Consider the following 22,581-nt stretch of genomic DNA (forward strand, 5'->3'; position numbering starts at 1 on the left):
GCCCTCATTCGCTATTTGAAATGAATGTCGATCGGAAATCCAGGAAAATCATCACGTCTTATTATTTGATCATCCTTGAAAAAAGAATGATGAGAAAACAGCGGTGGGTGCAGGTGGTGAGCAAGTAGTTTCATCTGCCCTCATTCTGATGCCTCCAAGTGTTCACAAAGGAGAACATTGCAGTCTCACGAGACAGATCGCAGAGCTGCTGTGAGTGTGTGCGGGAACACTCTAATGAAGAAAAATTGGTTTTGCAGCACGTTGCACATAGCAGATTCATAACAGCGTTTCAGCAGATTATCCACCAGCCGTTTTCCGCCTTTATTTTGTCTTTTTGTGCATCAGTTTCTTTTTGGGTATTTCATCACTTAAATCCAATCATCCTATGATGAAAAATTCTGTGGACTACTTCATTAATAGGACACAAATATATTTGTGTCGCATTGCTGTAACTTTTCCAAAACTTTAAAATCTTATGACTAATAAAAATGAGGATAATTTTCAAAGAAAGTTCTGCAAAACAAGTCCTTTGGGGCACGCAGTGTTAAAATTTTCTTTGAGCGTCTTTGCGCTGACAGATTGGGGCTGAGGCGTGCTGGTTTCTGTGATGAGCTGATTTATCACAGTTTATGGATTTATGTGATCTAAATGTGACCCGCCTCAGCAACAAATCCTTTGACAAATACAAAAACAATAATGGAGCCTAGAGGAGACCATAGTATTTAAACTGTCTACTAAATAAATGGAATGGAAGACCCTACACTATATTAAAAAAATTGTAGGTTATTTGAAGTCTTTACATGATTTTCCCATATAAATTCAGTCCATGGAATATTCTAAATTCATTTTTGATGGCCCATGTTGAATTTTTTAAGGTCTATGTGATAACACAAGATGTTTTTAACAATTGGAAGGACCATTATTGATGGCATAGTTTTCCCTCTGCCTGATTTTGGCAAAGGGAGTGAAGAATGTGTTGCTGATTAGTGAATTTTCCAATGGTTTTCTGTCTGTGGTTGACCGGCTTTTCAGCCAAATTCTGTTGGGATAAGACCCCTGTTACTCACAACCCTGATAAGGATATAGTAAATGGTTTTGAAGAAGATATAAATGTGAAGTTGTTGTTGTTGGAGATAATGCTAAAATTGAATTGCTTGCTGTGGAATCTGGCCTTGTTTTTCCACACAAGGTCATTTTTCAATCTAGGTTATCAATGAATGGAGTATGGCAAGCCATGTTGAAGGAACTTAGGAAAGTCCTGTATTAGCTGTTTCCTTTTCATTTCCCTGGTGGGTGTTGGTTATTTTTTCTTTGAAGGAAGTTAAAAGGCTATGGGAATTAAATTAGAGTTCATAGAAACACAACAAACGCTTATGTAGATTAGGTGAGCGCATGTCTTGTGTAATTAAACCCCAGGAATCTATGTATCAATTTGCATATACTATCCACATCATTTAAAAGAGAAAGAAGATCTATCCTCATTGATTTCTATTCTTTGATGCCGCTGCCTGCAATCGTGAAACATTGTTTTTACATCACTGTCTTTTGTTATGCAAATTACATTTCGAGCCCTGTAAGACGGGAAGCCATTAAACTCGGCAGTGGGGAGACTTCTTAGGAAAGGATTTTCTCGTGTGCTTCAAGGTTTTGACCTTTCTGAAAAATGTAGAAGGAGAATATATATATATATATATATATATATATATATATATATATATATATATATATATATATATATATATATATATATATATATATATATATATATATATATATATATATATATATATATATATATATATATATATATATATATATATATATATATATATATATATATATATATATATATATATATATATATATATATATATATATATATATATATATACATATACATATACATATACATATATATATATATATATATATATATATATATATATATATATATATATATATATATATATATATATATATATATATATATATATATATATATATATATATATATATATATATATATATATATATATATATATATATATATATATATATATATATATATATATATATATATATATATATCCTACTTGTTATGTTATTGATTATATGACAAACCTCTTTCATACATAATTGTTTTTCTATATGCAGTATCTCTTTCAAATCGGTGAAATTAAGAACAATATACGTCCAAACATGAGCCTCTTACAAACTCAATTAAACATTTTTTAAATGTCATAAATAGATTCTAAACCAATTTTTGGACAAATATTTTGGATAGTCTCAATTCTAGTGTGTACATGCAAACAGAACATTTTTAGTCTTCATGAATGGGATTTCATGGAAAACATTTCTCGGCGTCAGGAGATAACAACGGATGGCCTCATCTCTTTGACAAGTTCTTTGGAATGCCAAGCCACAACACCAGAACCAAGTCCACCTCATGCTGTAAGTTATCTCTTTCAACTTGTTTTTGTCCATCCAACTCTATCATGTGAATTTTTCCAGTTAAGAAAATTAAGTTTCACTGAACATCCTGTCAAAATATTGGCCACATGTTGACACTTGCTATGTATGACATAGGCTGAATTTTGTCTTTGAAACCAACCCTCTACAGTGCTGGGCCTCGTTCCCGAGCTGTGCCAATGTGAGGACTTTGAGCTGGACTGCGACAGAGCGCAGCTTCACAACATTCCGGTGGTGGCTGTAAACATCACCAAGATGTGAGATTTTTATTTATTTATTGTTTTTGCCTTCGAAATTTTGGGACGAAAAGTGACCAATAGAAGATTCATTTGAAGACTGACCAATGCAGTATATATGAGTCCTAGTGACTTAGTATGTTTTCATTGTGTTAGTATAGTGTTGAACTGATAATTTTTTTTGGGTCACCATACCAATTCACCAAAACTGGACTAGATTTTTTTAAATATACAAAACTAGGTTTTTTTTTATTAACATTAAATTTCTAGTTATACTCTCTTGAATGTGGAGAACTTCTGTCATGGTTGGGTTCAGACACTTGATAATTCAATGGCTGTCATTGATGGTACTGTAGACGTCCAATCTATTTGAAGAGGAAGGGCAGCAGCAAATTGAACAACATTTCATGTTTTTCCAACCTCCTCGTTCAAATATTTTGGATGTCCACTTGTGATGAACTCATTTCAGTGCACGGCAGAAGGATGGGGAAAAAAAAACCTTTGATCGCTACTACCAAAATGGCCTTCAGGCGGCCAGTTTGGGAAGGACGAAAAACTACTAGTGATAAACTCATTTAAATTCACACCAGAAGGAAGGGTTGGAAGCTGCATGATAAGATGTCTATCATCATCTTGGGAAGAGCAGCAAGGACTCCTCCATTTTTATCACGGTGGTGTGCTTTGCTCGTAGCCATTTTTTAGTAGAGCAGCAGAAGTTGGAGATTGGATCTCATAACATTAATATTGCACAGCATCCATACAGTATTTCTCAGTACCTGCTGATAGTGAGGTTATCATTTTTGTGCTGTAACTGTAAACTATTCAGCCACTAATCCCTAGTTATGTGTTTAAGGAGGCAAAGTGCAATAAAACAAAAATACTCATATTCATGAGCATCTGGTCTAAAAACAATAAAAAACCGAGGACGTATGGTCAATAGAAATTGATATGTAAACTAAAGTGATTATAAAATTAAATTAAATTGTTGTTTATCACATTGTTGACTTTTGTCACCTGCTAACAAAGTCACTATTCAATGTCCCAGCTGTGTAGTATTTGACTCTCGCAGTGTTTTTTTTTTTTTTATCATGTTTACCTATCTTTCACTTACAGGTCCTTGCAGAGGAACCATCTGCAGAGGCTGAAGGCCAACGCCTTCATAATATATCGAAGTCTGCAGAAACTGTGAGTTTCTCTTTTGTCCATTGTTTGTTACACTTGAAACTGTTTTTCTCTTGAAACAATCAACTTTTTGACTTAGTGTTGAACTCGTTAAATGCCAAGGTTTAAGATTTTCGTGATTTATAAAACTATTTCATTTACTGTGCCACACAAATCTGTCATCTCCTATTTCTGTTTTTAGACTGTTGTGTCATTTATTGTGTTTGTGTAGATACCTGCAGCACAATGAAATTGAAGATGTGAATCCTGCTGCTTTCAGAGGATTGTATAATCTCACTAGGCTGTAAGTCTAAAATCTCCATAGGAGATCACCATTATAGGCTTAACCACAGGGGCAAGTTTAAAAATACTACTACCAGTTTCGTCAACAAAGACAAATTTGAGTGTATGTGTCGACCTTGATAAGAAAATTATGGCTCCATGCCTGGATTGGATAGAAAGTTTGTCATTTTGATTTGAGCTGGCGTCAAATTTGGAGGCCTCCAATCTCTAACCCTCTTGTCAAAATTGACCCGGAAAACTTTCTGGTACTCAAAAGTAATAGTAAAAAGTTGTAAATATTCCTAAAGCACAAATATACAGTTTTGATTGCATTGCTTATCATTTATTATGTGAGAGAAACGCATTCTTGCTAACCATTTATACTTGTAAAAGGGGGAAAAAGAAATAGGACATATAGTACAGTATACATATACAATTGATTATCATATGAAAGTGCTTTATGGTGCATGTCATTTATTTATTTTTCCATAATGTCCAACACAAAAAAACAACAGATACCTATTCTTGTTCAATTTCACAAGTGTCTCTTTTAAAAGAAATTCAATTGAATTATTACACTAATGTTTTTTCCATAGATATCTGAACTACAATCGTATTTCCGTGCTGATGCCGGGAGTGTTCAGAGACCTGCACAAACTGGAGTGGTTGTACGCCTTTTTTTTAATGCTGAACAGTACCCATCATTTTGTGGAGCACTCCAAAACATATTCAGACAGACCAATTGTATGTTGCAGGATCTTGGAAAACAACAACATCCATCACATTTCTCCCAAAGCCTTTTCAGGGTTGAACTCGTTGGTCTTGCTGTGAGTTTGTTCTATTGTCCCATTTTGATAGGCTCCTCTTTATGTCATGTTCCATGTTTCTCATCTTTGATTGACAGGGCTTTGTTGAACAACACTTTGACAAAGTTGGATGACATATGTCACGAGATGGCCAGACTCAACTGGCTGTAAGTACAGGATGTCCTCACGCAGTTGAGTGGAAAATGGGTTGTGGGCGAAGCCACAGCACGGCCACATGATGTAGTCAATATAGAGACAATATTATGTATTCAGTGCATTTACCAATGAATATAATGTTTTTTCAGGGATTTGGAAGGTAATCTGATCGAGACCTTGGAAAACGTATCTTTCTACTCATGCAGTATGCTTACAGTCTTGTACGTAATCCTGGATTCAACATTAGTACGTTGTGATACACCACCTGAATATTAAAACTTGTTTAAATGTAAATGTTTGCCAACATATATTTGAACAGATTTATACAGTATGCACCACTGGAAGAACATTGTGGATTTGTAGCCATATTGAATGCAGAGTTTTTGTATAGACACTTGTTTTATTTCAATAATTTGAGTTTACAATTTAACATCGTAAGAATATTTAATTTTTTTATTATTAGTTTTATTTTTGAAATATATTCCCCAGGGTTCTACAGCGCAACCGAATAAGCCACATAGACGACCAAGCGTTCTCAGTCCTTCAAAAGCTCGGAGAGTTGTGAGTGTTTTAGTTACATTGATGATTATTAAAAACACATAAATACTTATAACTCAAATTTACTCTTTTTTTATTTTATTCGGCTCAACACAGGGATCTTTCCAGCAACAAGCTGAAGAAGATTCCACACAATCTCTTTGTTCTTTTGGGGGATTTGCTTCAACTGTGAGTTCTTCTTTACATGATGATAATAGGTAATAATTTGTTTAACTTAATTAGCAAAAACGTGCAGCATATAGTCTGTCCTTAATGTAGGGACGGAAATTATTTTGAGTTCAGGGACTCTGTTCACCCCAAATTGATCTCAACTTAATTAAGTAAGTGAGCTGGATGCTTTGGACATATTTGTCCTAATGAGTTATAAATCAACGTCAAATGCAAATTTCCTGCATTTTCTGCAACAACCTGACAATATTTCATGAAGTCATGCTTAAAAAGTGTTGTTTAAAATAACAATTTCAGGCTGATTTTAGCTGCTTTGTCATGACTCTGTATGGCAGATTAGGGCTCAGTAGAAAAGACTCCAAGAGCAACAAAATCAACTACATATTCTCTATTATATACTACATAAAATGAATACTGTGATAGTATTAGAAATACAAGAAACAGCTTCATTTTCTACATACATCTTTATCCCCCTCATTTTGCAGAAACATTTCATATAATCCCATTGTGGAGCTGCAGGTGGACCACTTTGACAAACTGCATAAACTAAAGTCATTGTGAGTATCTGTCTTAAAGTGACACTACACTATTCAAGCAAGTACACAATTCATGCTTAAGTATTGTAGTTTTTCCTCATCATTAATGTTAATTTTTACCAGGATTTAATATTTATTTACTATTAGTTGATTAGCGCCTCAGTTCAATTCCCTTATATGACAATCTGTTTTTTTTTTCCAGGAGCATCGAGGGCATTGAAATTAGTAACATCCAAAGCCGAATGTTCGAGCCTCTTAAACACTTGACGCACATGTAAGTACGACGCTCTGACTGCAATAGTCGTAATCCTGATCATTTACTAAATGTCTCTTTACCTTTTTTAACATCCACATTATTTATTGAAAATACATTATAGAATATATTTCCACCCCATGGATGTTAACGAGTATATTCCAAATAAAATAATCATATCCTGATGAATATCATCTATTTAACTGAACTTGTGCATCTCATGTAAGCTTTACAAATTTTATTTTTTGCACAAGCTGAGCTCGAGGCTATTTATGGATATACATGCAATGTTAAAATCAGCACCTGCCAAAGAACTAATCGGAATTCAGGCACATACACAGGATATTAATGAACAGCTGCAATTACACTCCTTCATAATTTTAATGGCATTTTCTTTGCAGTTAACAAAGCGCGTGACATTTGTTGGTATGCGTGCATTTTGCAGTTACTTCAAGAAGTTCCAGTACTGCGGTTATGCACCTCACGTGCGTAGCTGCAAGCCAAACACAGATGGGATCTCTTCCTTCGAAGACTTGCTGGCTAACATCGTTCTGAGGGTCTTTGTCTGGGTGGTCTCGGCAACCACCTGCTTCGGCAACATCTTCGTCATCTGCATGCGCTCGTACATCCGCTCGGAGAACAAGCTGCATGCCATGTGCATTATCTCCCTATGCTGTGAGTTCATTAATGAAGGAAATGGACTAATTGATTGTAGACACACCCAATTTCAGTTGGAAAAATTTGCATCAGGGCTTGATTATTATTAGTGTTGCACCGATACTGATATTACCCATACACTAGTAAAATATCATCAGTATTAGGAAGTGTGGTATTGGTCCAATATTGGCAAGGGCTGATACCAAAAAGCTGGTGAATTTAAGCAATGTATACCAAGATAGGAGGAAAAAATTATATATTCAAACTATGCAGTCAACTTTGTTCGGGAAAAGTGTGTTATCGCTTTCTTGTGACCGCAACAAAGTGAATTTCTCAAGTATGGGATGGATAAGGTTTAATCTAATCTAATTTACTTACAGAGATGTTCAAATCTCTTGTATGCTAAATAGTATAAACATGTTTATTATGGTCATCAAGCTTTGCCACCATGCTCAGATAAACACTGCTTATGAGACTTTGCCTTTCAAAGCTTTGGCTTTGCTCCCAAAAGCAGACTGTTTGTGCACTTGGATTTCGAATAACTTTCTGGCGGTCTTAAATGCCAAACCTTTGACGAGCTCCCTTTTATTTTTGTCACAAATTCTTTCTGCAGTTCTTTTTTTTTGACAAGGGTTTTATAATCAAAGGTTAATCTAGCCATTTCTTACACTAATTGTTTAGCATTTCCGGACTGATTAGACTGGACATGAGGGTTTGATAATTGCCGTTGGGACTGTGTTATCAAACCATCGCGGGTAAATCGCGCCGGCACATTCTTCACGGACTCTTAGCAATCACATGCCCACCTAATTAAAACACAACTATGTACATTATGTACACCGCTGACTTTTATCAGTCCAATTCTTTCTTTTAGGACTGACTCCAGAGTCAGTCCAAACCCTCTTACTGTACTTTTTCTTCAAATTCTTCATTCCATTGACAGGTGCAGACGGGTTGATGGGGATCTACCTATTCATGATCGGGGCGTACGACATAAAGTTCCGTGGCGAGTACAACCGTCACGCTCATGCCTGGATGGACAGCAGCCAGTGCCAGGTAATCGGTTCCCTGGCCATGCTGTCCACAGAAGTATCAGTCCTGCTGCTCACCTATCTCACTTTGGAAAAGTACATCTGCATCGTGTACCCCTTCCGCTACCTGACACCGGGTTGGCACCGTACCGTCACGGTTCTCCTGGCTATCTGGGTATTCGGCTTCATGGTAGCCTTCCTCCCCCTGGCCTGCAAGGGGCTTTTCCGGAATTTCTACGGTACCAACGGCGTGTGCTTCCCCCTGCATTACGAACAGCCAGAGACGATATGGGCGCACGTTTACTCCATCATCATCTTTCTCGGTGAGGGTGGATTACCGATTCCCATCAATGCTTTCCGGCGGCGGGCACGTGATATGCTATTTGATTTATCTGTCTTAGGTTTGAATCTGGTAGCATTCCTGATCATCGTGCTGGCATACGCCAGCATGTTCTACAACATCCAGCGCACGGGGACGCAGACCACTAAGTACATCAACCACATAAAAAAGGAAGTGACCATCGCCAAACGCTTCTTCTCCATTGTCATCACCGACTCGCTTTGTTGGATCCCTATTTTCATCCTCAAGATCCTGTCCCTGCTGCAGGTGGAGATTCCCGGTAGAGTACCCCGTATGTTTTATGCAGGGTACTGTTTACACACCATTTCATATTCTAAACTAGGGGTCGGGAACCTTTTTGACTGAGAGAGCCATAAAGCGTTCATATTTTCAATTGTTATTCATTGAGAGCCATACTCAGAATTTACTATAAGTAAAAATACATGAAAACGCGTGCATTTTTAGTCATTTCACTGTCTTTAAAGTAGAAAAAGTCCCAGAATTATGTTGACAAAATTGTTACCCTGATGCTAATCAATGGGATGCATGCAGAAAGGTTTAATTAAAATCTAGAAGATTAAAGTGACTCTAGACATAGTGTCCAGATTTTAGCTCACAGTTTAGCGGAGAGCCATAAGCACCCATCAAAAGAGCCACACGTGGCTCCTGAGCCATAGGTTCCCAACCCCTGTTCTAAACAAAAGGTTTTAAATTCTATGCATTGAATTTGATGCCTGCCAACATGATATATAGATGTTATTAGAAGGCTTCTTTTCCCGGAAAAGGCAATACGTGTGTTTGCATTGATGAGCACATTTAGCTGGAGTGCTTGCTTGTTCATGACCTGCAACACTCCAAATTAGAAACCAATTTAGAATTCCAGCAATTCATCTGCTTGCTAAATTGAATTGAGTCAAAAACTTTGGTAAAGGCCTCCTACAAAGCAAGCAGCCCCGACACTACATGGGGTACCATTTAAGTTCACAATTATTCTCCTTAATTACCTTTCCCCTGCCATTGCCATCATTTCTCCCACAGGAACTATTACCTCCTGGGTGGTGATATTTATCCTGCCCATTAACAGCGCCCTCAATCCCATTCTTTACACGCTGACCACTCGTCCCTTCAAGGAGACTTTGATGCAGGTGTGGGCCAACTATAGGCAGCGGAGGCCGGCGGTGGCCAGCCATCCCATTCATCACCCCTCGCTCACCTGGCAAGAAATGTGGCCTCTGCAGGACTCCTGCCCGGCGGTGGGAGGCATTCAACACACGGCTGAAAACCCCCCTGCCGGGCTGGCTGCCCTTGCGGAAAATCACACTGGCGTCCCCGTGTGAATCGAGAATGCTCGCTGGGCCATACCAATCTAAACCAGTGCTTTAGGTGCCGATGTCACAAGGCGGGTTGCCTGATGGTTTTGCCGGTGCCGACGCAAGTACACTGTAACGTTGACAAGTTATTTAGTCTTAAATATGTCACTGGGTTGTCTTTGTGGCTTTGCTACTATTTGAAAATAGTCGTGAATTCCGTGACAAACTTTTTAAAGACAGCATTTCATACTGCCACGCTGCGTGTTAAAAATAGTTTTAAAATCAAGGGCAAATGAGTATTTTTATTACCTCCTACAACAACTCGATCACAATCATTGTTGTTTACAGTGAAGGATGACTTTGTTGTTTTGAATGGAAAGGAAAAGTGATCTTTTATTCATTTTCTGTGGCTTTGGACACAAGAGATGTTTTTCATGGGTATTTCATTGATTTTGCACATCCAGATTGAAAGGGATCATAGGTTATATGGGTAATATTTGAATGTTTCTCTTGTATGTTCTATTCTGCTGACCTCAATTAAGAAAAAAAACCCATAGAGAATTCTCTTGCACCCAAATCAAGACCATTTTAAAATATAAATTTTCCAAGTGTTTGTAAAAACAAAACTTGACATGCCTTCACTACCAATGTATTTATGCATAGTTTATTTTTTAATGATTGTTGTTCTATTCATGTTATGTATTCGTGAACATTACGAAACAAACAGCGGATCGCAATATTCTGTGGAAATTCTATTTTGAGGAAATTGATTTTTACCTGCATTGCTAATTGACCCTATTTATTGTTCTTCAATAATTCAAACGGCAGCTACCTCAATCGTTATGACGTAAATGCGAGTGAGAAAATGAGATTTGCAAGTAAGACTGTGCTTTTTTTGTGATGTTTCCTGAGAACCTTCATAATGAAGCCAAATAGTAAACCAATGATAGTTTGTCATATAAAATTAGAATGAAAAATCTTATTTTGCTGATACAAACAGAGGATATTGTCATCTAAATTTCCTCAAAGTTTCAGGGATTATTTTGTGTCATGTTGACAGCGCATCCCCATTATGCATTTTGATGGTTTAAATATATTTTGTCTGTGTTTACTTTGTTTATATTAAAAAAATACACCAATATCTATCTGATGAACAAATTAAGGCTATGATTTACAAAAAATCTGGAGGATAAAAATACCAATCTAATTAAATTATACAAGGGTAATACTTAAGAAAAAACTTTTACTGTATGTGCCTGTAAATCCATTTTTAAAGTTATTGTTAATATTTGTAAATTGGTTAAAGTATTTTTTAAAAAGTGCTATGGCTTTGTTTTTGTCTTAAATGTGAGCAATTGAAATTAATTAAAGACTAAAGAAATGTCGTTTTGTCCTAAGTCCATCTAATTATGTTTTATTAATTGATTGTATTTTAATGTATTAATAAATTAACTATTTTGTACTTTCTATGAGTTTTCTCAGCGACACTCCCTTCCAAAACACCAAACGTCAGAAATTGAAACATGTTTTGACTGATACGTCAAAATATAGTGGAAAGAGAGAACAAACGTTAACATTTATTGACTTTCCTTGCATTTATTTATATTCTTATGACAAAAGGCACCGATGCAGAATGACAAGTTACGACGCCAAGACCCGTTGACACATAGAGAGCATCAAGCATCTAGTCTTTTATATGCAATATCTATAGAGATTGAGTAACGTCCAGAGTTTGCGCATGCGTCGTTTTGGAATTTGTGTTCCCGCAATGCTATTTGTATTATGAGACTGGTAGTATTGCTTTAAGGAATCGCGATCCCTATCGTTTTGCTTACATAATCGTCTTGTCGAACATTATAAGGAACAATCGCATTTCACGGTTCTCGTGTCCATCGCGAGGAGAAATTAACAGAAGCTGACAACAAACTGTGGAAATGTTACCAGCTAGCCGATACTCGAGTAAAGGTACGTATGGCTAGCTGCAAGTTAAAGTTGACCTCAAGGGTGGTTGATTGGTCGAAACTTTGTTTTAAATCATGTTTTAGACGCACAGATTACTCGCTTTAGGCTATAGATAACCGACTGTCATAGTGTGTAAAACTTGAGAATGCTACAGTCCACAGCGATTGTGTTTATTTTTGTAAGCAAGGATGTAGGTTAAAGTTCAATTGAGATGTAGGTCACTTTTCCACGACTTTAAAAATGAACAACTTGATAATAAAACTTAGTAGTTACACAATTCCATGACGATCAAACAATAAACCAATAGATTATAGCTAGACACTATCTGTATAAACATAAATAATAAACTGTCAATCTCACAGGTTCCCTCCTTCAATATATCCAATTAAAATGAGTAAATAATACATTTCTCTCTCATTAAATGGCTACCCTTAAAATGAAAAGCCTTACCTGCTATTGTCTTCACCCCTTGTAGCCCACAGGTGCATCAGGGCCTTGAAGGCAGTGCAAGTAGACCACAAATCGCCTCAACTGTACACCACATTACACAGGCGCAATTGCTCATCAGAGTCTACGACCCCTCGCATCACCACGCACTACACCATATACCCCCGGGAAAACGATCCAAGATGGGAAGGTAAGACATTTTTTTTAGAATGTATTGTGCAACATGGTGAAACATATACCCCAGATCTTAAACATGCATTTTTGGATTTTCATTCCATCACTTTGTTATTTTTTAAATTAAGTAATTAAACTATACTCAGTACATAAGCGGGGTACAACTTCTAGATGACAATACATAAATACATTTTAAAAAAGTTCATGAGAATTAATACATGATGACATGGTGAATAGGTAAGAGTTTATCCATAACAGAAGCAATTACCATGTAATTATTCATTAACTTTCCACAAAAAGCCACCACAATGCATGCAGGGAATTTTACTATTCATTTTTAGGGGATGTGGGAAGAAACCGAAGTAGCCGGAGCTATTGCACGGGGAGAACATGCAAACTCCACACATAAACCCACCAGAGGTTAAACTCAAAAGTGAGATGTGGATCATCCTTAGGCGTGGAAATGGAAAGGTTCGCGGATGAGGCGGACGTGGTCATCGTGGGTGGAGGCCCCGCCGGTCTGTCGGCAGCCATTCGTCTAAAGCAGCTAGCTAACGAGCAGGAGAAGGAGCTACGCGTTTGCTTGGTGGAGAAGGCGTCGCAGTTGGGGGCGCACACGCTGTCGGGGGCATGCCTGGAGCCCAGCGCGCTCCAAGAACTCTTCCCAGATTGGAAGGAACGAGGGGTGAGGATTTTGTTGAATATTTAAGTTATAAATTAAATATGGAACATAGGCTGTATAGGAGGACTTTCTTTTTTTGCAATGAGTCTCCTGTCTCTCTGTTGCCTCAGGCTCCTCTCAACACACCAGTCACGGAGGATGTCTTCAGCATTTTGACAGAGAAGCACAGGATCCCCGTTCCCATGTTACCAGGTACTTGCCTGAGTGCAATATAATGATCACTTCACGTGGGGGTAAAGTTGACATGTGAATAGTTTTGTATATGCTTGAATGTGACAGGCCTGCCAATGAGGAATCACGGCAACTACATTGTGCGCCTGGGAAACTTTGTCCGCTGGTTGGGCGAGCAGGCAGAGGAGCTTGGAGTGGAGTTGTATCCTGGTTACGCTGCCTCTGAGGTTCAGAAAAAATATTGAGACATTTTTTTTCACACTCCTGAATTTAAAATACACCCTATCACAGTTAGGCTGTGATTCATGGTAACCAAAATGACATCAATTATGGTATTAGCTTGTAAGAGGAATGCCCCCAATGTCATTGAAAAATCTTAAACCACTGTCAGGTTTGTCATGTCCATTTGTTCACTTCCCTTGTTCACTTTCAGCACTATTTTAATGTTTCTATATCTATATTTTTAACCTGTTGACTGATGGTGTTGAAGGTTTTATTCCACGAAGATGGAAGTGTCAAAGGAATCGCTACCAATGACGTCGGTATCGCCAAAAACGGCTCACCTAAGGTAACGTCTGTCCATGCTCGGGTGATTTCTATTGCTTGTGCCTGGTGCTAAATTGGCATGCTTGCGCACAGGATATATTCGAGCGGGGGATGGAGCTCCACGCCAAAGTGACAGTGTTTGGAGAGGGATGTCACGGCCATCTCGCCAAGCAGCTCTACAAGCAATTAAACTTGCGTGAAAACTGCGAGCCTCAGACGTATGCAATTGGCCTCAAGGAGGTAATGACTTAATGTGAAGTCTTGCATCTTGCTGAAAATGGTACACAGAAAGATGCCATTGATAAAAAAAAATGTGTTTATTTTATTACTTTCTAAACAAACATGCCCCAAAATATGTTTTGCATGCTTTAGGTGTGGACCATCGAGGAGAAAAAGTGGCGTCCTGGTCGAGTGGAGCATTCGGTGGGCTGGCCGCTGAACAGAAACACATATGGAGGTTCCTTCCTGTATCATCTAAATGAAGGAGAGCCTATGGTGGCGCTTGGTTTTGTGGTGAGTGGAATCAAATTAATTTCTGCATGTTAATTTGATCTTTGCCATCTAATGGAAGAACATTTAATGTTGCTGCCGTTCCCTTGTCATGCGATAAGCAAAGATTAATTACAGCAATCCCTTATTTATATGGTGGCTTATCTGCTTGTATGCAGACAGCTCTGCTATATATAAATGTTCACCTCTATGAATAAGTAAGGGATGTGTAATATATTACGGCAGGGTCTCTAGATTTTTTAGTTAAGGGAAATTAAGTGAAAATGGCTATCATTTTTGTCATTGTGGTTGTGTATAGGTGGGTCTTGACTACTCCAACCCTTACCTGAGCCCCTTCTGGGAGTTCCAGCGTTGGAAGCACCACCCCTTCGTCGCACCCACATTGGAGGGAGGAACCAGGATTGCATATGGCGCCCGTGCGCTCAATGAGGGTGGTTTTCAGGTAAACTTTGAACTAAGGATTTGAGAATATATATGGTGATATCTTGCAAAATGCTTGATGTCTCAATATGCTCCTGCCAAGAATCGATATATTGTTTCATATAGATATGTATATGTAAAATGACGTGTGCATGCATGCCTGCTCTTTTTTAAGCCTATTCACACTAAATGGTTGACTTCCTGATTTCGGGCTTTTGATGTGTGTTCTAAGATGATTACCAACCCAAATGACTGACTGTTCCATGAAAAAAAATGTGTGGTTGTGCTCTTCTTTCTTTTCAGTCCCTGCCTAAATTGACTTTCCCAGGCGGCCTCTTGATTGGCTGCAGCCCAGGCTTCATGAACGTTCCCAAAATTAAAGGTACGCACACAGCCATGAAGAGTGGCATGCTGGCAGCGGAGGCCATTTTCCCACGAATTATGGCGTTGGCTGAGGGCGGCGAGTCAGAGACGGCAGGTATGAGATTAAGTATCATTCATGCGTCGAATGAGTTTAAAAATATCAAAATGCGGATCATCAGGTCTACACGTTCCCGAGTACGCCGATGCCCTGAAGGCGTCCTGGGTTTGGAAGGAGCTCCACGCCGTGAGGAACATCCGTCCGTCGTTCCACAACTACTTTGGACTTTACGGCGGAATGATCTACACTGGGATCTTCTACTGGATCTTCAGGGGCAAAGAGCCGTGGACGCTCAAACACTGTGGTGAGTTCACATTTGAGGAAATGCCAGGCGGGCCCAGTTTAATCTGATTTTCATCCGCAACAGGACGTGACGCTGACCAGCTGAAGCCGGCCAAAGACTGCACGCCCATCGAGTACCCCAGGCCCGATGGGAAGATCAGCTTTGACCTCTTGTCATCCGTGGCACTCAGTGGAACCAACCACGAAGGAGACCAGCCCGCTCACCTGACGCTCAAGGATGACAACGTACCCGTGGAGAGGAACCTCGCCATCTACGATGGGCCAGAGCAGCGCTTCTGCCCTGCTGGTAAATACATTTATATTCACTCCGGTTTTGCCAGATTGAGACACAGATTTTCCCATTTTTTTACCAGGTGTGTACGAGTACGTTCCAGTGGAGTCGGGTGACGGCAAGCGGCTGCAAATCAACGCTCAGAATTGCGTACACTGTAAAACGTGTGATATTAAAGACCCTAGCCAGAATATCAACTGGGTGGTCCCGGAAGGTGGCGGTGGACCGGCCTACAACGGAATGTAAGCAAATTGCTGTCAACAATTTAAGGAAAATACCATAAAAACTTGACTTGAATTACTATTCAATGCCTCTCTTCAGAAAAGACGTGCCTATTGTTGCTGTTATACAGTCATATTTTTGGGTTGTTTCTTATTCAATAGCAAAAGAAAGTGTCCCAACTTGCCGGCTAATATTGTGTGTGGGAAAAATGATCAACACAAATCATGTTTATCGAGCCTGGACTTTTATTAATTCATCATGCAACGCTATTGCTGCCAAAAAGAAAGGTGAGGTTTGAACACGTCCTTCGCTAAAGTGCCATTCAGGTCCATCAACTAAGACTTTAGCGAGCGTTTTTTGATAAGTTATTCCAGGTACATTTTACTGTACTGTACATAATGTCACATGAATTAATAAAATTATTTGACTGTTCTGCATTTGCGTTTGTTGACTTCAAGGACACAGCTACAAAACTGCTTTAGCGTTCAGTGTAGAAAAACTTCAATCAGCTGGACCGCACGCTGCACACTCAGGCGAACATTTTGGCATAGATTTTCTTCTCTCTCTCCTTTTCTTTTTGCACTTGGAGTTGAACACGCTTCATCTCGTTACTGATGGCTGCCAGAAAAATAGAAAACATTCATTAGTACGTACTTGAGTGCCATTATCCACTACTTTCCGTACCATGGTGGGATCAAATGTGATGTATTTTGATGCAAACATAAGAGGCCCGAATTATTACATACATTATGGCACGAGTGGTGCACTGACCATTTTAATGGCCATTAGATGGTATGATAGAAGTGCATGGACCAATCAGTAAATGTATAGGAAAATGAGGTATCTTAAGTGCCCTCATCCATAAAGGCCTGCTTTGGTGAGGGACAGAAACATAGACCCTCATTTAAAATCTGCCTAGAAACATCTAGCCATCAGTAAAATTGCTCTTTGTAATTGTTATTGCTGTTGGCGCATACAAATCTATATTTTCAGTTTGTTGACATGAAAAAAAGGGGTGGGGAGAATCACCTTTATCCTCTGGAGCGATTCCCTGAGCTGTCTTCAGGTCAGTCTGTAAAGAAAATTGAAAACTGTAAGACTGTAACAATGTCATGGCTAGTTTCTTTAACCAGATTGAAAACTTTACCATGGCTTGGCTGAATTCCTTGAGGCCCTGCCATGCCTGCGCCCTGCGGAAAAGAGCCTTGGTGTTGCTCTTATCCAACTCCATAGCCTACCAAATAGCACAAGTGAGTACAATTTTGATACAATAGCACCACCCAGTGGACGAATTTCAGCAACGGACCTCATTGCAACTGTCCATGGCCTCCTGCCACAATTGGAGCTTTAGTTTGCAAGCAGCAGTGTTGAGGTAGCAGCTGAGGACGGCGGGCTCCAGCTTCTTTTGTGATGGAGATTCCCCGGCCTCATTCTCCTGCATAACGTCAGCACACACCTCTAAATACCTGCACAATTAGTAAGTGGAGTTGACATCTTCCATATCTTCTGTTCCCATGACTTAGGAGCCGGCATAAAAAACCTGATAGCTTTGTTATATTTGTTCACAGCAGCGTTCCAATCTTGACTCTTAAAAAGGTTGTTTCCAATCTTCTTAATGTCCTCAGCTACAGACAAAACTTTGTCCACCTGGAGGAAAAAAAAGAACATACAATTGCTTAAAACTAAACTTACACAAATTATAATACAATTGAATGTTGGTGTCTATTTCAACCTACATCTTTGAAGTCAACATCCGAATCCTCAGGGAAATCGTGATGGGCATCACCCGTGGCGTCAGCCGAGGCGGCACCCCAGCTGTCGCCTTCCTTGTGCTCGCCGCAGTCGGCGATCACGCAAGGCTGAAATGAGAAAAGTCGACTCCCATGTTGCCTAGCGAGATCTTTCGTCAGAATCTTCACGCTCTTCGTTTACCTTGACGGGATTGTCGTCATTGGTGTCGATGGCTTCCAGCATTTTGACCACACCCATCCCTTTCAGCACTTGCCCGAAGATCACATGTTTGCCATCCAGGTGCGGCGTGGGCACCGTGGTGATGAAGAACTGCGAGCCGTTGGTGTTGGGCCCGGCATTGGCCATGCTCAGCAAGCCAACTTGGTCATGCTAATAAGACAATTCAACAATCAGGGAAGTATTTCAATTTCGATTTTTAAATGTACCTGCCATTTGGCACACTTGGGTGTAGATTTTTGGTGTATTGGAAACTTAACAAAGTAAGCAATACTATAAGCATTTATGTCCAATTTTGAAGGTTAACTCCATTTCCTTTTACCTTGTAGTGGAAGTTCTCATCCTCAAACTTCTCGCCATAAATGCTCTCGCCTCCAGTACCGTTCTGATTGGAGAAGTCACCTCCCTGGATCATAAACTTCTTGATGACTGCGGACAAAGCGAATGGACAATACAACTATATGAGCACAATAATTCAAATCATCATGGTAAGTACTGCATACTTCGGTGGAAAGGGCATCCTTTAAAGTGTAGAGGTTTTTCGGTGGACTTTCCCAAGCCTTTCTCTCCCGTGCAGAGGGCTCGGAAGTTCTCTGCCGTCTTCGGAGTGATGTCTGCAAATAGTTCAAAAACTATTCGGCCAGCTAAAAAAAGAAAAAGAGGACAACATTTCGATTAAACTTGACACGTTTTAAGAAATATCCAATCTAAAAGTCAGGCAGATGAGACAATTAACTAGAGTGCAAAGATCTTTTTGGAGACTGGAATTAAAATCAGGCCTGATCGCATGATTTCCAGGAGATCAGAATTTGGTGAAAACATTTGCGTAAACCAATCACTAGTAAATCAAAATGGATTTGACCGTTTAACTGAATTTCAGCAGTTGATGATGTATTTAAGACGACAATGTGTGCAATGCAATCATTTTATATGGCGTAGTAATAACACATTAAATGACTTGCAACAAACGCACATGGCTGATGCATAGATTACTAATAACAACCGTTTCTCATCTTATTGTAACACTAGTCGTTCAAACCAATAGAATGTACATGATTTTGCTTAAAAACATATAGCACGTTTATTCATCCATGGGCACCGTACACCTCACGAGGCTAGCGGCAGGCATTTATTTACCATTTTAAATGATTATTTTCATGCTTCCTTACCTCTAGCACCACCGATGTCAACGTCAAAGAAAACGCGAGGGTTTTCTGAGTTAGACGGCTTTTTAGTGGGCGCTGGATGAGACATTTTTAACACTTTATGGAATAGCTAGCTTGCGCTAAATGAATTAGACACAGGACAACTGGCCGGTGTTGTGCGGTGTGGCCTCGATGACGCGGATTGCGTAGGGGTTCTTCTTTGATTATTTTTCTTTGTTACTGTTGGAAACATTGCCCTCCTGTGGTCATTGATTAATCTGAAAATTAAGATAGACCCTTTATGGCCCATTAAAATAAGAGTAGGAGACTCATTAGGAATAAAATTCATACACTGTCATATTCAGAGAACAAAATCTTAACTTTATTTTGAAACTATTCACTCTATCTTTATATGGATTCCTCAAATACAGTACATTTTAAAAGTTCAACAGAACTAATAGAAATAAATAATGAATATGAATCTTGTAAAAGGAAAAAGTCCATTTGTCTAGAAAGAAAAAGAAAAGTTCCATAAGCTTGCTTAGCTAGGCACCAGCACTTATGTGATCCTCATAAGGATATGTGATACAAAAGATGAACACATGAATATGAAATGTCAAATTGTATTTGATGAACTATTTGTGTTATCAGAACCAGTGTCAGTGTTGGTATTTAGCGGGCTTTGCTGGTTTAGGGTCAATTTATCTGTTAAGACGATGGTTGAGGCGGTCATTGGGAAGACAATCCTGTCTCTGTAATCAAGAGGGAAATAAATACAAAAGTCAGTTTTATCAGAGGTCAAACATATTAGTATGCATCTAAAAGGAACCACACAATTTAATGTTATGTTTTTGTCCCTCATTGTAATAGAAATCACAAACAGTGCCAATGTGTGTTTGCTCCAAATTTAGATGCACATACAAACACTGATTTTTTTAAAAGTTTGCATGGGAAACTACTTAGTCAACACAATGAGTATTTTCAATCTAATCTATGTAAAACAGAAGCAGCAGTATGTGTCATTAAATATCACAGTTGGCCATCTACTCTCATGTTCTTGTCTGATGCTGTGCATGCGTGCAAATGTTGCATTATGGATGACTTGAGCTAACAGTGCAGACACTCAAAACGGTTGCTACTCGGAACGTGCCATGCGATGCCATAGATAGCTAAGCCAAATAAACAATGTCTGCCATCTTACTCAATGTCCAGAAACTTGTTCTTTGCGCGATCCTCCGCTTCCAATCTTATTTCGCTTTTCTGCAAGTAAACATAAGATAAATGCCATTCACATCAAGTCATATTAAAAGATATTATAAAATCTAATCATTCAATACAAATAGATTGCTGTCTGCAATATATCTTAATCTATTTACAGAAGAGTCTCAATCTTTTTGCAGAAGAGTAGTGATACTCTACTCTTTAATGTAAAGATGATTTACAGTATGGCTTGCAAATATGTGTGCACGATGTAATGACTTGGGAGAAGGTTTACCCGAATTTGCATGCCGCTGCGAAGTGTGCTGTCGTTCAACGTGGAACTATATTGCCAACACCAGCCCACCTCACCCACAAAGCCCTGTTTGGCCAAAGGCGGGGGCGCATGGGGCGCTGCCCTCCACAGGTAAGACAAGTTGCTCGTAGCCACCGGGGACCAAGGACCCATTCCCACAAACTGCGGGGAACAAACGCGCTTTGGCCGGTAGTTGCCAATACCATTAGGACCTTAATGAATGTGGCAAGAAAAAACACAAATTTAAACAGTGTTTTTATATGGGAATGTGATGGTATTTCATGACAAACTAATTAAATGATTAACATTTAAAATGTTAGATGTCCAGTTGCACAGTTGAAATGAATTTAATATCTAATCTATCACCATCAATGGCAGTGAACTAACCAGCATTAAAAAAACATTCCTATTTTTTTTAACGTGATCCTATATAAAATGTATTTTACAATGTATTAACCAACAATAAGCAATAGTATTATTTCCAAACCAAACATGGCCATGTACATTTGGAAAAAGACCCATTTGAAATGTTCTTGCAAATATTATAAACAACATTATTATTATATCCAGTTGTTGTATAAAACCCTCAGCTTTAAACGAGTCACCTGCATTACCTGTAAAAATAATCCTCTGTCCAGTACCTTTAACCTTTTTGCTCTTCTGCATGCTGCTGTTTTTTTTTTAAAATTGTATCAGGTGCAGGAAGCGGAGAGGCTGCCTTTGGGTCCACGGGTCACGGCCGGGGTTGTCATGGGAACCGGGCTGCTGTTGGCCGAGTTTACCTTGTGACGACGGGGAAGAGGGCAACTACACGTCAACGTTATGAAACGTCAACAAGTGGATTAATTGATCAGGGACACACGTCAACATATTTAACGTTTAATTGCATGTGTAACTTCCGATCCTACAATGTGAAAACGTTGGGAAATATGTAGTCAAAATATCTTATAAAATTAGATTTTAGTTCCAAAACTCACCGCCAGGTAGAGCTAAAGCATAACTTGACCATAGACCACGAATGTAAAGCTAGCGGAAGAAGGATGACCATCAGACAGGAAGTGACAGGTGCTTTCTTTCAAAGCGAAATAAATCATCCTGCGATTGCTACTCGAAGACATGGAGATCGATTAGTTTTGACGTCAAAATTATTAGGGTTACACTGAACTATTTTTGGATCACGGTACCGATTCCGAAACCTCGCTGTGTGGTATCGGTCAATAAAGATACTGTACTGTACATATTTTTTTAAAATATACAAAAGTTTGATTTTGAAAAGACCAAAGGAATCTCTTGCTGAGTTCTTCCGCCGTGCGGCGAGCGCCACCGTTCAGTCACCATGGTGCCGTACAACACAGATGAGCTCAGTAGGAAAGGCGTCGGAACTAGCTAGCGTAACACTTTTCCGATCCGTCATTCCGAAAGCTGAGCACCATGTTTTGTCCGTGAGTGACCGGTATTTTATTTCTACAGAAATGGGCACCGGTTTGTTATCGGCGGGTTAGGCTTTTTTTCAAGCCCGATCCCGATCTCCACATTTGTTCTCTTTTTGATCGCTCCTATCAGAATGGCGGTGGTGAAGTGAACATAATAAAGGTGAGGCGATCGGAGTCCGGACTAAGTTGGGCGAGCCTCGGTTGTCGCTCGGTTTAGTACCGGGCAGGAGACAGGATCCCAACCCGCGGGTGAAGGCTCACGACTCGGTTTACAGGGGATCGAAGCAGGGGTCCGTCGGCCTGGGGCTCCGGGGCACTCCCAAAAGCCTCGAGCCCCGATCGCCTCTTCGGGCAGACTGCCAAGCGGCTCTCGGAGCCCATAGGAGAAGGTCCTTTTCTCTTTTCCGCCCTCAATGTTTCCATTTGCTTT

The 22,581-nt window shown here is 39.3% G+C and overlaps 5 protein-coding genes across 13 annotated transcripts in view; 3 read left to right on the top strand and 2 right to left on the bottom strand.

Moving 5' to 3' along the window:
- The window catches only part of rxfp1 (relaxin family peptide receptor 1), a 12,318-nt gene extending 888 nt beyond the window's left edge, over window positions 1-11,430 (top strand). Inside the window, exons 2-17 of the mRNA XM_077733379.1 lie at window positions 2,368-2,451; window positions 2,621-2,726; window positions 3,819-3,890; window positions 4,099-4,170; window positions 4,745-4,816; window positions 4,904-4,975; window positions 5,053-5,121; window positions 5,260-5,331; window positions 5,600-5,671; window positions 5,765-5,836; window positions 6,322-6,393; window positions 6,575-6,646; window positions 7,071-7,300; window positions 8,226-8,636; window positions 8,715-8,933; window positions 9,692-11,430. Coding sequence (XP_077589505.1) covers window positions 2,412-2,451; window positions 2,621-2,726; window positions 3,819-3,890; window positions 4,099-4,170; window positions 4,745-4,816; window positions 4,904-4,975; window positions 5,053-5,121; window positions 5,260-5,331; window positions 5,600-5,671; window positions 5,765-5,836; window positions 6,322-6,393; window positions 6,575-6,646; window positions 7,071-7,300; window positions 8,226-8,636; window positions 8,715-8,933; window positions 9,692-9,990 — 2,022 coding nt within the window. The 5' untranslated portion in view covers window positions 2,368-2,411 and the 3' untranslated portion in view covers window positions 9,991-11,430. The remainder of the gene's footprint in view (window positions 1-2,367; window positions 2,452-2,620; window positions 2,727-3,818; window positions 3,891-4,098; window positions 4,171-4,744; window positions 4,817-4,903; window positions 4,976-5,052; window positions 5,122-5,259; window positions 5,332-5,599; window positions 5,672-5,764; window positions 5,837-6,321; window positions 6,394-6,574; window positions 6,647-7,070; window positions 7,301-8,225; window positions 8,637-8,714; window positions 8,934-9,691) is intronic.
- Window positions 11,431-11,687: 257 nt separating this feature from the next.
- Window positions 11,688-16,524, top strand: etfdh (electron transfer flavoprotein dehydrogenase). 2 transcript variants are annotated; one of them, XM_077732827.1, is made up of 13 exons: window positions 11,688-11,928; window positions 12,401-12,562; window positions 13,002-13,231; window positions 13,339-13,420; window positions 13,508-13,626; window positions 13,890-13,967; window positions 14,039-14,185; window positions 14,318-14,458; window positions 14,754-14,897; window positions 15,179-15,353; window positions 15,418-15,600; window positions 15,664-15,885; window positions 15,953-16,524. In XM_077732827.1, exons 1-13 carry the CDS (start codon window positions 11,898-11,900, stop codon window positions 16,114-16,116), a joined length of 1,878 nt encoding a protein of 625 aa, XP_077588953.1. In that variant the 5' UTR covers window positions 11,688-11,897; the 3' UTR covers window positions 16,117-16,524. The 2 variants fall into 2 exon arrangements, with proteins under 2 accessions (XP_077588953.1, XP_077588954.1); XM_077732828.1 differs by having other exon boundaries at window positions 15,664-15,882; window positions 15,950-16,524.
- On the bottom strand, window positions 16,315-19,416 carry ppid (peptidylprolyl isomerase D). Its single transcript, XM_077732829.1, has 10 exons — window positions 19,230-19,416; window positions 18,564-18,704; window positions 18,383-18,489; window positions 18,025-18,213; window positions 17,829-17,951; window positions 17,633-17,739; window positions 17,399-17,558; window positions 17,240-17,326; window positions 17,122-17,164; window positions 16,315-16,710 (listed from the first exon to the last, which is right to left on the bottom strand). Exons 1-10 carry the CDS (start codon window positions 19,312-19,314, stop codon window positions 16,622-16,624), a joined length of 1,131 nt encoding a protein of 376 aa, XP_077588955.1. The 5' UTR covers window positions 19,315-19,416; the 3' UTR covers window positions 16,315-16,621.
- A 149-nt stretch (window positions 19,417-19,565) lies between these two features.
- spmip2 (sperm microtubule inner protein 2) lies at window positions 19,566-22,034 on the bottom strand. The gene is made up of 5 exons (XM_077732580.1): window positions 21,696-22,034; window positions 21,333-21,500; window positions 20,701-20,930; window positions 20,407-20,465; window positions 19,566-19,957 (listed from the first exon to the last, which is right to left on the bottom strand). The coding sequence occupies exons 2-5, from the start codon at window positions 21,382-21,384 to the stop codon at window positions 19,822-19,824; spliced, it is 477 nt and encodes a 158-aa protein (XP_077588706.1). The 5' UTR covers window positions 21,385-21,500; window positions 21,696-22,034; the 3' UTR covers window positions 19,566-19,821.
- Window positions 21,774-22,581, top strand: part of rapgef2b (Rap guanine nucleotide exchange factor 2b) — a 52,634-nt gene continuing 51,826 nt past the window's right edge. Inside the window, exons 1-3 of one of the 8 annotated variants that reach the window (XM_077732567.1) lie at window positions 22,061-22,160; window positions 22,282-22,311; window positions 22,427-22,540. The gene's annotated coding sequence lies outside the window, so the exon portion shown is untranslated. Of the gene's footprint in view, window positions 22,541-22,581 lie in introns of all 8 variants that reach the window. The other 7 variants (XM_077732565.1, XM_077732566.1, XM_077732570.1 and 4 more) reach the window with 7 other exon arrangements.

This window comes from Stigmatopora nigra, chromosome 14 (assembly GCF_051989575.1).
Source record: "Stigmatopora nigra isolate UIUO_SnigA chromosome 14, RoL_Snig_1.1, whole genome shotgun sequence".
Lineage (NCBI taxonomy): Eukaryota > Metazoa > Chordata > Actinopteri > Syngnathiformes > Syngnathidae > Stigmatopora > Stigmatopora nigra.

What these genes read in the sequence shown, in the direction of transcription:
- etfdh (XM_077732827.1), top strand. Translation starts at nt 11,898, where the DNA reads ATGTTACCAGCTAGCCGATACTCGAGTAAAG. An exon ending in CCCCGTTCCCATGTTACCAG is followed by an intron (nt 13,421 to 13,507) that starts GTACTTGCCTGA and finishes TGAATGTGACAG; the next exon opens with GCCTGCCAATGAGGAATCAC. An exon ending in CGGCGAGTCAGAGACGGCAG is followed by an intron (nt 15,354 to 15,417) that starts GTATGAGATTAA and finishes GCGGATCATCAG; the next exon opens with GTCTACACGTTCCCGAGTAC.
- ppid (XM_077732829.1), bottom strand. Translation starts at nt 19,314, where the DNA reads ATGTCTCATCCAGCGCCCACTAAAAAGCCGTCTAACTCAGAAAACCCT. An exon ending in ATGAGAACTTCCACTACAAG is followed by an intron (nt 18,214 to 18,382) that starts GTAAAAGGAAAT and finishes TTGTCTTATTAG; the next exon opens with CATGACCAAGTTGGCTTGCT. An exon ending in AAATATAACAAAGCTATCAG is followed by an intron (nt 17,559 to 17,632) that starts GTTTTTTATGCC and finishes CTAATTGTGCAG; the next exon opens with GTATTTAGAGGTGTGTGCTG.
- spmip2 (XM_077732580.1), bottom strand. Translation starts at nt 21,384, where the DNA reads ATGCAGAAGAGCAAAAAGGTTAAAGGTACTGGACAGAGGATTATTTTT. An exon ending in GCAGCGGCATGCAAATTCGG is followed by an intron (nt 20,466 to 20,700) that starts GTAAACCTTCTC and finishes GTTTACTTGCAG; the next exon opens with AAAAGCGAAATAAGATTGGA. An exon ending in AACAAGTTTCTGGACATTGA is followed by an intron (nt 19,958 to 20,406) that starts GTAAGATGGCAG and finishes TCTTGATTACAG; the next exon opens with AGACAGGATTGTCTTCCCAA.